Genomic DNA, 17013 nt, shown 5'->3' on the forward strand with positions numbered 1-17013 from the left:
GCACAAACAGTTTCTCAGTTTGCAGGAGGAGACCACGCCCCCTCACCTCACTCCTCCACCTGTCTAACACACTTGGCTGATTTGGAAATTTTGGAGAAGCTGAAAGATAAAAGTGGAGCTTAGGAAGCATCGGGAACTTTAACGTTCCTGATGCTGAGAGAAGAAGGTTCAGCTTGTTTGTGTCACCAACAACCGTCAGAGACGCTAAAACTAAAGCAGCAGTGAGAGAAGAGTTCCAATATTCATGTGTGTGTAACGCCGACACGTACCGATGTCCGAGTCGTCCTCCACCTGCAGCCGTCGGGCCAGCGCCTCGTCTTCCCTCAGCTGCTGCGAACGAGCTGCTGCCTCCTCCTCCTCGCTGATGGAGATCTGCTCCACCACAGCTGCAGGAGAAACCACTCGTCACAGACTCCAGGCCAAAGAAGCTAGACCCAGAGACGTGTGCCATCGAGTGATATTTAAAATGCAAAAAACTAAAAATAAAGAACCAATTAAAAATTTTCTTTAATAAAATGCAAGTCGACTCGTGACCACAGCCAATCACAGTCATTCCCTACAGGACAGCGTGGACAGGGCCGTGTGAAGGAGGGGGGCTGAGGGGGCTGCAGTCTCCCCGCTGCAAAAGGCAGACAAGCAGCGCCCCTGTGTGAGCTTCTCTGATTTATTCTTACTGCTGATTGGTTCCTGAAGGCGAGCCTTCAGAGAAGACGGAGCAAGGTCGCCCTTCACCTCCGTCAGCACCAGCTGCAGCTTAAGTACAGGCTGAATTGGGAGGTACCGGCGGTCCTGTTTTTTGTTTTGTTCCTAGTCTAGATTATCAGGACCAGTTTAGGGGCGGAGCCTAGTTGGTTCATGGTCATCCTCCATCTGTTTTAGCCGGAGCGCTTGTCTCATCAGGAACACGTCGCCAAATACAAAAAGTGAACAAAGGTGTGAAAAGTCTTAGTTCGGTGTTTCGTGAAAGACACGTGTGGCAGGAAGTTGTAATATATAAGTATAAACGCCGAGCATCACAGTCACATGACGTTCAGTTACAGGAGTTATTTAGCATTTTCTTTGGTTCAATAAGACCGACACATACCGATGTCCGAGTCGTCCTCCGCCTGCAGCCGTCGGGCCAGCAGCTTATCTTCCTCCATCTGCTGTAAACAAACCGCAGCCTGCTGCTCCTCAGTGATGGAGATCTGCTCCACCACAGCTGCAGGAGAAGAGATTGAAAGATTTAAGTTCATCAATTATTGAGTCAGAGTTTAAAACCTGAAATATTCAAAGCGTAACTCGATGGGACTGAATGATCTCCTCATACCAACTTCATGCCCGTCTAAGCTGGCAAATTCTATAGAATTACATAAAGTCACCACCCCCATGACCAGAAACGCGTTACTGTAATCAGATTACTTTTTTCAAGTAACGAGTAAGTAAGGGATTACTATTGCAAAAACGGTAATTAGATTACCGTTACTTTCCCGTAGGAACGCTGCGTTACTGCGTTACTAAAACCGTGATTTTTTGCGAGAATGTCTCATGACAGTGACGTAAGCGAGTGCGACGTTCGTGACAACAGCTGTGTGCAGATCAACAATGGATCATATATCGAGTGCAGAGAGAGTATGAGCGTGCAGCGTTTAAAGCGTGGAAGTACTGACCTTACTTTGAGTTTGATTCCATAAAAAGTGACAAAAACATTAGTGTCCGTTGTGCGTGGGAAGAAAACTTCTTTTTACAGCGAAAAAACCCCTAAACTTCCAAACAAGCACCGAGTAGCTACGACGTAATGGGAAACTCACAGAGAAACTCGCGGATTCTTCCACTGACCGCTGCACACCTGCACCAGGGTAACCCTCCGCCTACCCCACTCCTGCTTTACAGGTGAAAATAGAGCAACAGGACCGCTAGTCTTTGACTTTATTTATTTTCTGCTGTGTTTTACTTGCATCTATTTGAAAGACTGAGTGTAAACACACAAAATATTTTATGTGCTGGAATGTGCAGAAAATAGGTTTAAATATTAAACTAATTTCTTCCAGTCAGAGAATGTTGCAGATAATTAAATTTTTGCTTGATGCATAAAGTTAAAAGATTAAAACTAATAAAACAAGTTTTAAAAAGAGACTTTTCCATTTGATTACATTTTGTATGATGATTATGCAGAAAAAGTAGAATTGGGCTGAAAGATCTATCACTTTATCACCTATTCAGGTTGTAAATCGTGTTTTTAAAAGTAACTAAGTAACTAATTACTTTCGAAAATAAGTAATCAGTAAAGTAACAGGATTACTTTTTTCAGGACGATTACGTTTTTCAAGTAACTTGACCAACACTGGCCATGACATTTACCAAATTCTGAGTCGGCTTCTAGCTGCAGGCGTCGGGCCAGCGCCTCGTCTTCCTCCACCTGCTGTGACCTCCTCATCGTCACTGATGATGATGATTAACTGCTCCAGTCCAGCTGCAGGAGAAACGACTCATCAGAAAACCGTCACTGATTACAAATGCAGGTTTTTTTTTTCTTTTTTCTGTTACATATATTTTATTTATACATGTACATTAACAATAAATGCCTATTCTGTTCTAACATTTACATTTTTTTTCCAACAATATCTTTATTATTTTTTACATTTTAATGACTTACAAACAGTCCAACATTCTAAATACTACATGAACATACTCTCCTCTCAGACAGCAAAAAGAAAACAAAAAAGTCGTCAGATTTATCTCCATTAAAGGCCTAAATTTGTCATTATCCCAAATCAAATGTCATTGCTCTCAGTCCTCGTCCTCCTCAGATAATACAAATCCTTCTACAAAATTCACAAATGGTCTCCACACCTTCTCAAAAACATCCAATTTCCTTTTCAGTACACATGTAATCTGCTCCAATGGCAAAGCCACCATCATTTGTTTTATCCACTGTGTGATAAAATGTTTTTTTTCATTTTAGTGCAATTAATCTTTTTGCTTGTAACAAACCCATATCAATAAACATTCTGTCACTTTTTGTGTACCTCATGTTTTATGGGTACAATCCCAGAATAAGGAAGCCAGGATCCAAAACAACCTCCTTGGATAATATTTGTTTCATAGTTTGTGTTACTGCAACCCAAAAGGAGCCAACCTTCCTGCAATCCCAAATACAATGCCAAAAGTTACCTTTATCTTCATTACATTTATTACAAGTGTCTGGAATATTAGAGTTGTACTTATTTAATTTTTCCGGAGTAACATATATTCGCATTAACCATTTGTATTGCAACAACCTTAGTCTAGAATTAATAGTTTGTTTATGAGCTTTTGCGCAAACCAATGCCCATTGTTCCATGGATATGTCCTTCTTTAAATCATTTTTCCAGGCTAACATTTACAGTTTTACATAAAAATATGAAAAAATATTATTTAATAATTTACTGAACAGTCTGGTGTTAAATGAACATATGATGGTTTATTTTGAAACAGTTTTGTCAGATTTCTAAAATATTTGTGTCTCCTTGTTTTACAGGTTGTTCAATCAGTTATTAAGCACTATGGATATTATTGGATTATAATGACTGATTACTGATTGCTTGTATATTGCCATGGGGCTCGAGCTACTGTCACCGGTGTGTTCCTGCGTTGTGTCTGACATTAAAAGGTAAAACAAAGAGCTCCAAGTCATTAACTTGCTCGCTCCAGCTCCTACAACCAAATGCAAACAGAAGTTTAGCTCAACCCAACACAACTCCCAAGCTAGCAGGAATTATCTACTCATGCTAGCATTGACTGTGCCTGTAACACACATGGAAAGAAATGACACCACCCTCTCCCACAGGGGAATTGTAGAAAAGGGGAGAAGCCACTGGTACTGTGTATTTATAGGGTTGCACCAAAGAAGAAGAAGGAGGAGGGGGGGGGGGGGGGGCTCCTGATAATGAACTACAGGCTTGAAGGTCCTAAAAGTCAGATACAACAGGAACGGTTTGGGGTCTAGAACACATTTTGTGTAATTATAACAATATGTAATTTATGACCCAGTTACAATAATGCAGTTAATCAGTGAACCAATGAGAAAACTGAAAATAAAGTGTTGGAAATGTAACATCTGCCTCAGGAAAACTGAAATACTTGGATTCAGTACAGTAACGTGCACTTCAGTGAAGAACTCGAGTAAATGTTCCTGGTGGTTGGTGATCGGGGAGGGTGCCACCCCATGCACTCCTGTCCCCGGACACGCCCCTGGACTGACGGTGTTTGGATGTTGCGGTGGCGCAGGGGTGTGTCGATCTGCCCCAAACCGAGCGTCTCTCAGAGAAGTGTAACTGCAGGATGAAGCTCCGATCAGGAGGAAACACTGTGCCAAGTGTCAGAGGGGATATTTCCGGGTGGTTTGGGGGAGTTTCCTGTAAAGTCTGACTCTGTGGGTCCGAATCCTTTCTCAGCCAGCGACACTTTCCTCCCTGATTTCTGATTTCTAGCGCTTTCATAAAAAGCTGAAGGGGGGAAAGGATCCGGATTATCCGGCTGTCACGGCCGAGGAAGTGAAAGTAAAAGTTTGTGATTTAAGCTGATTCATGACGCAGCGTGAAATCATAAGAATGAAAATGAAAGCTGCTAGTTTAAACTATAATAATAATAACAATGGATTTATAAAGCGCTTTACAACGACAGAGAGCCCGGGGATCGAACCGGCGACCGTCCGGCTACAGATGCGCTTCCCGAGCCCCTGAGCCGCGGTCGCCCTAATAACCATAATAATAATTCATGACGCAGCGGTGAAGTCATAAGAAATATGATTTCATATGAACTCATATGAAAGCTGCTAGTTTAAACTATAGTTTCTATAATAACCAAAATAATAACAGAGGAGAGCTCAGAGCACCTACCTTGCCTGGAGGTCTGCATTTGACACTAGAGGCACACGCTGGGTGGAAGCTCTCCAACTGTATACATATACGTGACGTGTGACAAGCCCCGCCCACTCTTTAATTAGATCTGAGCGGCTCTGACGTTTAATGAGAGAATAGAGTTCATTTCACCAACACAATTAAAACTCGTTCATATTTCTGCTTCACACCCACGACTTCACCTGAACTCACCTGAACTCACCATCACTGACGTCCACACACCTGATGAGACTGACAGAAGTTAAAGGATAAACTATCTGTGTTTGAGGGCTAGACTGGCTGAGGCTGGGTTTGTTGCGTCTACTGTAACCGTAATAGATAATAAAGTGTCACATGTATTTTTTATTATCAGCTCCACACTGATCCAACACTGCTGACCCAAACAAACCCACCGGGAAGCCAAAGTCACAGAAAAACACAAACCCACAGTAGAAAAGGAGACAGCGGCTCGTTTCCTGTGAGGTTAAAATTCATGTCTTTGGTCTGGTGGAGAGGAAAGGCGTCACGACTCACAACTTTGAGCCTTCTGATTCTTCCTGTTAAAAAGGAGTTTTTCCTTCCCACAGTCACCAAAGTGGTCACAGGGGGTCATCTGATTGTTGGGGTGTTATTTTAGGGTCTTTAACATAAAACATGAAGCACCACGAGGCACTGTTGTCATGATTTGGTGCTGTGTAAATAAAATAGAACTGAATTAAATATTTATCTAAATAACATAGTTTGTATTATTTAAAGGAACAGACACATCAACACAAAGCAGACTAAATAAAACAGTTTGATGCTGTTGCTGCAACATGTCGCAGCTTTTCTGATTTTTGTTCAGAGGAGAAATTAAAAGTTATTTTACAGAAAATATTAATATTTTATGAAAAGTCAAAATTATGTCAAACAAACTAAGGCTTAAAAAAATAAAACAAACACAATTAAGACATAAACAGATGAAATATTAAGAAATGCACGGGTTGCTCGTCACTAAATGAAAATGCGACTCGCTGCGAGGTTTTATTGTTTTATTCCTGTGGTCACATGAGCACCGACAAAGCTTTAAATAAAAATATAAAAAACTAAAAAACAGAAGTCTGAGTCGTCCTTCAGGAGACACGAACCCGTCTGCTCCGATAGAAAACTGTAGAAACAAGGTCAGAGGTCAGAGGTCGGGGGGGTGTTTCCGTCAGCCAGGTTGGCTCTGCAGATGGGACAGGTGGTGTTATCCTGAGGAGGAGGGGAGACACAGGTGAGGAGACGGCGTTTAAGGAGGGGCTCTAAAACAGCGGAGCGCGAACGGCGCATCCCCCGGAGTACCTTCAGCCATCGGTCGATACACTGGACGTGGTAGTCATGGAAACAGGGCAGAATCCTCAGCTTCTCGCCGTCGCTGTAGTCGCAGAAACAGATCTGACACCTGCCGGCCAATCAGCACAGAGACGTGTTAGCGTGCAGGCTCGGGGTTCGTTTGTTTTCAGTGTTACAAACGGCGAGCTCGGAGACTCACTGTGTGTTCCCGCCGCCACTGCTGGATCCCTGAAACACCTTGGTGGGAAACCTTTGGATTTCCCGCCGACTCAGCTTCCTGGATACCACGGCGCCCTGACGCTCCTCGAACTCCAGCAGAGCCTGAAAGACGAGCAGAGGGGTCACGGGGTCACGCTTCTCTGCGGTGACTCGTATGTTCACACAGATTTATGACGGGAAAAACGTTTGTAATCATTTAACGTCCGTTTGAATATCAGGATCATCGGCTCTGGAAGACGCGGAAGCACGATTCAGGACTGAGAGTATCAAAAAAAATGAAACATGAGAATAAAATCGGCCTCCACGCCGCGTCTTTCTCCCGACTTCCTTTGTCGCTTTGCTTTGTAAGATCACAAAAGACGCAGGAATAAGTAGTAGGATTTAAGAGTGTAATAACGGACTGAAACAGAAGATGGCAGCACTGCATGTACAAGGATGCCAGCTGCCGTTAATCCCCGAAGAAGAAGAAGTTGTGTCCCAGAATTCATAGCGCAGCCCAGCTCAGTTTCCAACAATGGCGGCAGCTAGTTAGTTTTAATATTGCTCTTATTATTCTTTCTGGGTCACAAAATAAACGTTGAACATATTTTCAGGCGAGAATGTAGCTGTGTAAACCTCAAATATCTGCTCAGTTTATCAAGACACCACATATTTTCAAAAGCGCTCCGACGTTTTCGGAGACGTCTGTTACCCACTAGCTCGATAGCTAGCCGGGGGCTAGGCTCACTGGAGCCGTGAGAACACCGGACTCTTTCACTACTCAGGTTCAACATGATATATAAGTCACTTAGATAACTTAAAAATGTTATTGTTTGGCTTTTTTTTAGTATTTTATTTGTTCCTGAGTAAATCGGTTTGGCTGAGATTAAAGTTATAGTTTTTACACAGCTGAATAAACGTCAAGCAGACAGCTGATTATCAGAAGTGTGAGATGCTGAGAATTTACTCCGGTGTCCTGTTATATTTTAGATAGCAAGGAGTTTATTAAACTTCACCGAAACAATCTGCAAACTTCATTAAAATGTAATAAACTATCATCTTGTCTTTATTTTTAGTTAGCACATACCTTAAACACTTAAAGCTGTAAGCTAATGATAGTTATATAAGAGCAGATGCTGCTGGTGCAATAAGCTGTAGTTTTACGTCCAATAGATGATGATCTGATTAGTCGACTAATCACAAAAATAATCGGTGACTAGTCAACTGTCAAATTAATCGTTTGTGGCAGCCCTACAAGGCGCCAAGTTCAGCTGACTCTGGTCGACCAATCACCTTTCAGGACTCCGTGTCCCATGTGGTCTTGCTAAACCGCTCCCAGGTGCTGAGGCTGCCGATGCTCAGCAGTGGTTATGATTGCCACACCTCTAACACCAACGCAGAGTTAGGCTTTGATTTGTTTCTGCTGTAAAAAGCAAAACTTCCAGGTGGGTGGGTGGAGCTGACCTAGTTTAGGGCGCAGCACACTTCAGTTCAAACAAATGTGAGGCCTCCATCAGTCCTCCGAGCCTCCTCACCTCGTAGTCGTTTCCCTGAAGGTCGTCTGAAAAGTCGGGCATGCCGTTCCTCCTCCTGCCCTGCCCACGTCTTCTACGCTGACCAATCAGGTCTGCGGAAACACATCAGCTGCATCAGAAGAAGCAAACTGATTGAAACTCTAAACACAGCTGGAGAATCAGGAGGTCACAGATCACATGTTCAGTCTCCCTCCTACTGACCAATCAGGTGTGAGCAGGCTCTCGTTTACCTGCGAACACTCGATTAATCTAAACGCCAGTGACATCATCACCGATGTCTTTCCGCTGAGGTTCGTTCCTTACCTTCTTGCAGCCCCACAAGAGGAGAGACGGCCGCGAGCACCTGAGACATCCAGCGAGGCTCCACGTAGGGATAAAACTGCAGAGAGAAGGTCACACCTGAGTCCACAAACCAAACGCTGTACCTGCACACCTCCTTCACTCGAGTGTCTCACCCTGTGGTGGCTCTCTTGATGAAGGTGATGGTGGTGATGATGCTGGTGCCTGCCATGAAGATCCGACTCCTCTCGGTCAAACTGAGCCTGAAGGACGAAAAGGAAACGTGAACACCTGTCCGCTCTCAGGTGAGGCGTTTTTGTCCGGGTCAGCTTCTACCTGCAGGCTGCGGGCCAGCGCCTCGTCTTCCTCCATCTGTAGTGAACGCACGGTGGCTTCCTCATCGTCGCTGATGATGATCTGCTCCACTGCAGCTGCAGGAGAAACGACAGAAACATCACTGAGAGTTTGTGTGACGACTCGAGCTGATGAGTTTCCTCATAAACAGGTTTCTGTTCACAGAAACACCCGCCAACTTCCACCAGACTCCAGTGAAAAAACGTCGATTTTTACCTCAAAACGTTAACTTTCTGCTCGCTTCCTGTGACGTCTGGATGTTAAACTGTGAATGTGAAGTTGCACAATAAGACAAAGTCAGCTGAGCAGCAGCAGAACAGCTGCCGTCTTCTATGAGGCTAAATTCTGTTTTTTTAAAATGGAGTCTGGTGGAGAGTAACGCCATCGCTTCAGAGACGTTTCTGTAAAGCTCAGATTCAGGCAGGAAGCGTGACAGCCGAGCCCTCGTACCTGCAGAGGTGCCGCCTTCATCGCCGTTCAGCCACCTCCTCTCCTCTTCGGTGAGGAAGGACAGCGAGTTGGAGCTCGACGCCGCTGCTGGAGGTGGTGACGGTGACGCCAAAGTATTGGTCTCATTTGGTCTCGGCTGAAGGACTGATACCGGAGTGAGGTAGGAAGAGGACGAAAAGGAAGAAGACGAAGAGGACGATGAGGATGCAGTGGACCGCGGGGCTTCCAGCCAGCTGCCCAAAGCAAACGTCCTGAGAGAGGACGCGGGAACGAAGCCGGCGCTCTGTTTGGCCAGCCGCCGGCGTTTAGAAGTATGTGAAAAAGCTCGCTTGCTGGGGGCGGGACAATCTGGTTCTGGAGAGCTGTCCACCGGCACCTGAGGGGAAGAAAATGACTGTGAGTCTGCGATGAAGAGTTGGTTACAAAGGGATTCAGTCAGGCAGCGGCGCAGCGACTCACCGGGCTGAAACGCTCTTCTACGACGTGCCGACGCCTCCGCCGCTTGGCGAGCTGCGAGCTGGAGCAAAGAGATTTCACCTCAACACCAAAATAACACGTCCATCACACAAAGTAAATAAGTACAGAAAGTAGTCGTGCCCTCGCTCAGTTTCATCATCAGCCCATTTCGAACTCTGGTCACAATTGGCCAGTTAAAGCCTGCCCTCCCCCACCACCACCACTGCTACGTGAAGCGAGCAGAGTCACCCTCTCCTTATGTTAGTCACGCTGTCTTTAATGAGAAAACCTCCACCAACTGTTTGAGGAAACAGAAAGTGTTTCCAAGAATAGATTTTCATTCCTACTGGAAAACCCCCGTAACTGCAAACAGTCCACTTTCTGTTTGAAAGTGAAACAGACTCCACTGGGAGGCTTGTAAACAGCAGCTGACCTGTCAGCACAGGGAGTTAAATATGGAGTCTCTGACCCCCACAGCTGCTGAGGAGTCAGCACACGTGCAGTGGTGGGATCAGCGTCCAGCTGTGCTGCTTTATTACTGGGTTCCACACACAGCAGCAGATTTCAGCCTGCCCGGACTTTGGTGTGGAGAGAGGAGCAGCTGCTGGGCAGGTGTGAATGCGTCCCTGCAGCAGAAGACTGTTTGGACCTGCTCGGTCTCCTCTGCTGTCCTCATCGCTGCAGTCTGTTGTTGCCGTTTACGAGGAAAGTCCTGGTGGTGCTACTGGCCTGAAAGCGATCACATGCGAGGGACCAATAAACACTCGAGAGCGGGTCACAGAGGCCGAAGCTTCCTCACGGAGTCCAAACATTTAAGGGTGCACCACAGACAGGAAGTGTGTGTACTCTCCAGAGTACACACACACTCAGACAAAAACTGAGTGTGTGTACACACTCAGTTTTTGTCTGAGTGTGTGTACACAGTGTGTACACACACTCAGACAAAAACTGAGTGTGTGTACACACTGTGTACACACACTCAGACAAAAACTGGTTCACCCGAAAGACAAAACGCCAAAACACAGACTTAACAATGTGGTGTTTGCTGTACAGTGCAGCGAGGAATGCCCAGACCTCTACATTGGAGAGACCAAACAGCCACTTCACAAGCGCATGGCACAACACAGAAGAGCCACCTCCACAGGACAAGATTCAGCTGTCCATCTGCATCTTAAGGATAAAGGTCACTCTTTCGAGGATGCCAATGTTCACATTTTGGACAGAGAGGACAGATGGTTTGAAAGAGGAGTGAAAGAAGCCATCTATGTCCACTGTGAGCGACCATCTTTGAACAGAGGCGGTGGTTTACGACACCAACTCTCTGCCATCTATAATCCAGTTTTGACATCCCTTCCCAGACGCCTTAACGCCCACTCACACCCTGGGCCATCTGACCTCAGGAATTCGCATGATAAGGTGGGGCCAGGTTTCACAATGAAATCACCCGAAACTCTGGCTGATTGGGACCCACACCCAGTTCCACACCTTGGCTCAGGCGATTAGAGGATCATCAGGGGGTCCTTTTGTCCCTCTGTGGGGGGACACTCCCACTAGGGTTATATCTGGGACTCTCCACCATTTGACCTTAGAACTGAAGAAGCCTCTCGGATGAAGGTGAAACGTCTTCAAGTAACTTAAAGAAGTCCAGACGCTTTTCTTTGCAAGCTCCTTTGACTACGATGACCTGGATGACTGAGAACCTTCACAGACACTCTCCAGAGTAAAGGTCACAATACAGGGAAGCCCCAGACTCTCAGCAGAGCAGCTGTTACTGCAGCTTCCAGGAACTCGGACTACATGTACGTGTAATTTCCTGTATGTGTGCTAACGTGCCACGGGTGCAGGGTACCTGGGGGTTTCCGGGACGATGACGGGCAGCTCGGGGTACGGGACATCGTCCGAGTCGAGCAGGCAGCCTCGGTTCAGCACCCCCGGGCTGTCCGGCTCCGATGAACACGGGCTGTCCGCTAACTTGCCCTCCATGCTCTCCTCTTCTTCCCCCAGCAAATACCTGGTCCTCGAATCACCTGAGACTCAGACTCATGTCAGGCCGCTGAGTGGGAACAAAGCACAGGGAGGCGCGTTTAGCGAACACGGTGCGCAGATCGGAGAGTTAGCTCCGAGAGGCGCGAGCCAACAACTCACCGCCGTCCGGAACAAGCACGAACCCGAAGAACCAAAACTCACGCAGCCAAAAACCAGAGAATCAAACTTTCGCCTGTTTCTCCGGTCGTTGACGGTAACTCCGCTGCTTGGACCAAAACAGGAAGTTCTCTTCACAATAAGAGCGAGAACTTCCTGTGTCACCGGGAAAAGTACCCAAGAGTCCCCCCAGCGGCCCGGACGACTTTCAGTTTTAGATAAATTAAAAAAAAAAAAAGTTCAAACCTTTGGGTAACATTAAAGTATTTTTGTTAATAAATCAAAGCTGTGGAGGAAAATATTTTGAGCTACATAAAAACTTTGACTCTATTAAAGCAGCTTTGCATGATTCACATTTGAGTGCTGCTTTGGCTGGAGTCTCGGGGATTAGCTGCACATACAGAAACAGGAAATAAGGAGAAGCAGAGTCAGTCAGTGTAAAATGACACAGTGATATCTTGGTCTTTGTTACTTGACTCCACTGACTCCCACGTACAGAAGCTCGTCATTAAAAGTTAAATGTTTACCACAAACTCTGTTTTAGTTCCTGCTGATCTGTGAGAATCAGTGAAGCTGTGATCTGAACTTGACTGACCACTCTCTTTCCCAAGGGCAGGGGGAGACGAACAGGTGATGTTGGGGTGGGTGTGGTCTCGTACAATACACCTGAATTCCCTTTAGGGTCGGCTGGTGTGAATTTCACAGGGGGCTTCTCTCCTGGTCAGCAGATGATGAGGCAGGCGAGCGGAGGTAAAAGCGTCTGTTGAACCTCCCCCACCCCATGTGAGATGTTCAAAAACTGTTTAAAACTCTCTCCTCTCTATGTGGTTAAAAATAACATCAATATATGAAAGAAAACCCAAACTTGTGAGTTGCTGAGGCAAAATGACAAAAACATTTAGAAATTAAACCATTTGAAAGATAAAAATGAACAAACATTGAACAAAAAATTCAAATAAAAAATAAATAAAAGGAAAAAATGAACAAATTAAAATATTTTAAAAAGCTGAGTGCTGTTTTGCCCTCTCCTCCTGGGCAGTGATGAGCTCCAGCTTTCCTTCGTTTTGCCTCACAGTCAACACCAAATTCTTCACATTCAGCTTCAGGACGCTGCCGAAAGGCTTTTTAACACAACAAACGAGTAATGAGGAGAATAAAAAGCAGACTGATCAAAGCTGTCGCTGTATCACCAACACGTTCTTTATTTTTATAACTTCAGGAGCAAAGAATAAAAGGATGAATCCAAACTGCAGCGTCGTCACAGAGCTCAGCCTGGAGCCGCTCGTCCACAAACCCAGCAGTGACATCAGAACTCGGGCGAGAACAGTTCACGTTTTAATGAAACCTGTGAGAACCGCAAGGAACGAGCAGAACTGAAGGCTCCGGAGGGCGGCGGCCTAGAAAAGCATCGACTGCAGGGACTTGCGGACCGTGGCCATCTCCTGCTGTTGCTGTGGAAACACACCGACATCACAGAGTCAGCACCCGTGTTTATCAGTGTTTTTAACGTTTTCAGGGAACAGCAAAGACGGGAGCTAAAAGTCTCTCTGCTGCTCTCTTTACAGACGAACGTGGCGAGCTCATCGCTTCATGTGAGGAGAGTCTGTGAGAAACGAAACATAAATAAATGACACCAATAAAGCTCATGATAGAAACTCCATCAGCCATCAGATCAAACGTCTCCTGAACATTCAGACAGAAACCTGTGTGCGACCTCACTCTTCTTCTTCTTCACTCACAGATTCAGACTGCGAGCTTTTATTTAGAGAAAAACTACTAATGAATAAACTTCCCTTTCCTGTTCTTATGTGATGTTTTGCTGCTGGCTGAACGCACCGTGTCCATGAGGATCTTCTTCTGCAGGGAGGCCATCTCCTTTCTCAGCTCTTGTTGCGCCCCCTGCAGGAAAGACTCGTGGCTCTTCTCCATGTCCTCCATGTTCTACAGAACAAACAAAAAACAGAAAAGCAGTTCAGGCAGATTTCCACAACCACACAAACTGAAACACGTCCTCAGGTGATCAGTGACGTCTGCAGGTGTGTCACCCTTTAAATTCTGCTTCGCCTCAGCAGCGCTGCTTATCGTGGCGCCGTAGCTGTGCAGTGTGGACTTGTTTTTGACACATTTCACTTCAGAGAGAAACAGGTGTGGGTATTCCCGAGACCTCTGAGTAAAAACAGAGTTGGTGTGCAGGCCGGGACAGAGGTGCCATTGAGCTGCTTCTGACATGCTTCACCTTGACAAACTGCTCGTACAGCTCTCTGACGGTCTTCAGCTTCTGGTTCTGCACGACTCTGGCCTGCTGCAGGACCTTCTGCTGCTGCCGGAACAGATTCTGCAGACAGAAAGGAAGAGTCTACGTCGGCGATGGCTCTTCATCGCCATCACAGGTGAAGCACCTGAAGCCGTCGGTGTGCAGCATGTGAGGCTACAACAGTTAAAGTGAAAGGAGGGGACTGACGTTGAGCTTCTCCTCCTGCTCCTCGGCTCGCTGGGCTTCGGTCTCCCACTGCTGCAGCGCTGACGACACCTGCTGGGAATACTGCTGCGTCATCTTCTGCCTGCAAACACAGCAGAAATGATTTCCAATCATGTAGTTATCGAATAACTGGCTGTGACATCAGTTTGAAGAGGAATTTATGAAATTTTCAAACAGTGCTGTGTTTCCACAGGCTCGGGATCAGCAGCTGAGCTGCAGTGTTCTGACTGAGCTGATGTTTATCCTGGCCGAGGCCAGAACGCTCTGCAGGAAACCGTCTGTGACAGGTCACACCCACCCGCTGCCTTTACAGAGCTGCCAACAGGCGCCTTTATTTAAAAGTGAAACGACCACCCGCAGAGAAAGTGAGGCTAAAGCTTTCTTGTTTTTGCTCTGTAGACGGGACGAGCGCCGCCTCGCTTTCATAACACAAACGTTCTCTGAGAAACAAAAAAAGTTCAACAGAAAGTTATGCACAGAGAGCGAAGCGATGTCCCGGAATAAAACCAGCTCCTGCTGATATTAAAAGGCTGAGCAGCCGACCGTTCACTGTACAGGTGCTTATTTGAAGCCTGTGTAATGCTGTGAGCTCACTGTCAGCCATAAACTGGAGAAGTCTTTTAATTGATCTATTCATTAATTCACTGCACAACTGTTACAATTTAACATGTTTTTTAATTATTCGTTTTCTTTTTCAAACTTAACTGTTTGAAAAAAAAAAACCCTGTGTCACCTTCACTTAGATTTCTTGTTTTCAGTCTTTTACAGTGTTTTAAAATGGAACAGCTTTAAATATTATTTCTGGCTCTCACAGTCTTTACAAAACATAAGGAAATTAAAGACATTTTAAAATTTCTTTTCACCCTGTCGCGTCAATGCTGCCGTGAAGTCGCTGAGAATCCAGAAATGACTATTTTTTTAGGTAAATGTTTCCCTACATGCTCAGTTATGCATCTTTTGGTGACACTAAATGACAAAAACTCTGATTTGAAGGATATTTAAAGAGATTTAATTTCCCTGTCTTTCACTTTAAAGCTGAGTGATTCACAGGAAGTCGTGACGTGATTCTGGAGCTCGTTTTAAAGGATGTGGTGACTGTTCTAAGACTGAATTTCAACCATTTCTCTGAGTGTTTGAAGTGGAGGGAGCAGGAATAACCTCTGGCTATGGTAGTTGTTCCACAGCTGCTCCAGCTTGTGTTGGCTTCCCTTCATGTAGTTCTTTGTCAGACACTCCAGACGTTTCTTCTTGGCCTGCATCACCTTGCTGATGTCAGCTGGGAGGACAAACATATGTGATACTGTGCTAATAAAACACGAGGAAACACCGCTGCTTTTCTGTAAAGCATTTCATACTTTCTTTGGTCAAAATGCTGAAATATGTTGTGTTGTGTTATATTGACACATGAGCAGTCTAACAGGGAGCGAAGATGACATTACGCCTAATGATTTTTCCAATAACAAATTAAATACAAACCTCCAAACTTCTCCAACATGGACTGCACCTCATTTCTGGATATAAAACGAGGAAATATGCCAAGATTGATGGCGTTAAACACACATTAAATTTAATGAAATGAAGGTTTCATTATCAACTTTATCAAATTTGAACATTTTTATCTTAATAGTATAACAATAAGCTTCATATCTTCAGGTTTTGGACTGTTAGGCTCATCAAACATGACATTTAAAACATGATCTTGTTATATGGGGAAACTATAGGAGCTATTTTAAAAGACAAAACTATTAATTAAGAAATAATAAATACCCCACAGCACAGGGAGCCGCCTCCTCCTCAAAGTCAGCCGGTCTCTTCTTTACCAGCTTGTCCACTATTGGAGTTTCATCTTAAATCATGAGAAAGTGGTTATATTTTACTTTGAACACCTTAACATTAGCTCCTATAGTTATCTGGGTGACCCAGCTCACCTTCTCTGACTTCATCCTCAGAGCCACTCAGCTCCTTCTTCTCCGCCTCAGGAGTAAAATCAAAAACCTTTTTATCTGCTCTCTCCTCCAGGAGTTTCTTTTTCATCTGTTTCCTGGCTGCTGCCATCCTCCTAGCTTTTACTGCTGCCAAATGTTACACAACGAAAAAGAAAGCTGGCAAACCACCCAGTGCTAATGTTAGCTTAAATAAAATTAGCTTTTAAATAAGATATTAAAGAATTAAAAGATGTTGCTAATAACATCTGTTTAGTTTCAAGCGAACTAGCGGACAAGGCTCAATTTGAACTAAATCCGAAAAGCAGTTCTAGTTTTAATTCTCCTTTATTTAGATAAAAACAAACCTGAATGAAAATAGTCTGCTAGCTTGCTGAATCCGCTAGATTCCCGCCACAACCTTAGCCGAAGTATGCCGAGCTCCGCCGAATCTCGCCGAATTCCACCCACAAAACAGAAGGCCAAGTATGGAAGGACATTAGTGTCAATATTAAAAAATACATAAATATGAATATTAACAAATATTTAATATTAGATCACAAATACAATTTGATAAATATGGTAAGAAAAAATCAAAGAAATATTCAATAAAAAATACAAAGTAAATAAGAAATCAATTATAATTAGGATATCAGCCTGTTACCAAATGATTTCTAATAACAATAAATGTTTACTGAACTTACAAGGTTTCAATCTATTGCTTTAGTAACAAATTGAATTTTAACGTGAAAAGAATGGAGGGAGTTGCTCTAGTTTATATACTGGATGAGTATTTTTTAAACTCCTGCAGTAGTTGTAGCAGGTTTGCACCAACTAGCAGAACATAGCTACTAAAATATCTCACAAAAAGAGACAAACCATATTTTTTGATGGGTTGTTTTTTAACAGAAAAAAACACATTTTTTTAAAATTATTTTTGAATCTGAAATTATAGGTTGGCCAAACTATATTTACAAATCTGAGGCCATTACACCTCCCATACATCACAGAGGTCAATAATCAGC

At 44.5% G+C, this 17013-nt stretch overlaps 3 protein-coding genes across 5 annotated transcripts in view; all 3 read right to left on the bottom strand.

Annotated features, from left to right (window-relative positions):
* LOC146513386 (uncharacterized) overlaps positions 1 to 5754 on the bottom strand; it is a 20094-nt gene extending 14340 nt beyond the window's left edge. The window contains exons 1-4 of the mRNA XM_085165858.1: positions 4860 to 5754; positions 2341 to 2452; positions 1085 to 1201; positions 270 to 386 (exon numbers count right to left, since the gene is read on the bottom strand). Coding sequence (XP_085021984.1) covers positions 270 to 386; positions 1085 to 1201; positions 2341 to 2416 — 310 coding nt within the window. The 5' untranslated portion in view covers positions 2417 to 2452; positions 4860 to 5754. The remainder of the gene's footprint in view (positions 1 to 269; positions 387 to 1084; positions 1202 to 2340; positions 2453 to 4859) is intronic.
* Positions 5755 to 5876: 122 nt separating this feature from the next.
* Positions 5877 to 11742, bottom strand: LOC146513388 (uncharacterized). Its single transcript, XM_085165857.1, has 11 exons — positions 11591 to 11742; positions 11295 to 11498; positions 9449 to 9506; positions 8990 to 9365; positions 8522 to 8616; positions 8362 to 8448; positions 8210 to 8285; positions 7907 to 7998; positions 6373 to 6494; positions 6183 to 6282; positions 5877 to 6092 (listed from the first exon to the last, which is right to left on the bottom strand). Exons 2-11 carry the CDS (start codon positions 11426 to 11428, stop codon positions 6021 to 6023), a joined length of 1212 nt encoding a protein of 403 aa, XP_085021983.1. The 5' UTR covers positions 11429 to 11498; positions 11591 to 11742; the 3' UTR covers positions 5877 to 6020.
* A 1023-nt stretch (positions 11743 to 12765) lies between these two features.
* Positions 12766 to 16477, bottom strand: sycp3 (synaptonemal complex protein 3). 3 transcript variants are annotated; one of them, XM_085165863.1, is made up of 9 exons: positions 16357 to 16477; positions 15995 to 16138; positions 15834 to 15912; positions 15543 to 15577; positions 15225 to 15342; positions 14049 to 14148; positions 13824 to 13922; positions 13424 to 13528; positions 12766 to 13038 (listed from the first exon to the last, which is right to left on the bottom strand). In XM_085165863.1, exons 2-9 carry the CDS (start codon positions 16119 to 16121, stop codon positions 12985 to 12987), a joined length of 717 nt encoding a protein of 238 aa, XP_085021989.1. In that variant the 5' UTR covers positions 16122 to 16138; positions 16357 to 16477; the 3' UTR covers positions 12766 to 12984. The 3 variants fall into 3 exon arrangements, with proteins under 3 accessions (XP_085021989.1, XP_085021990.1, XP_085021988.1); XM_085165864.1 differs by having other exon boundaries at positions 15995 to 16135; positions 16357 to 16460; XM_085165862.1 differs by having other exon boundaries at positions 15995 to 16168; positions 16357 to 16449.
* Between the last annotated feature and the right edge of the window lie 536 nt (positions 16478 to 17013).

The sequence above is a fragment of the Neolamprologus multifasciatus genome, chromosome 7 (assembly GCF_963576455.1).
Source record: "Neolamprologus multifasciatus chromosome 7, fNeoMul1.2, whole genome shotgun sequence".
Classification (NCBI taxonomy): Eukaryota; Metazoa; Chordata; class Actinopteri; order Cichliformes; family Cichlidae; genus Neolamprologus; species Neolamprologus multifasciatus.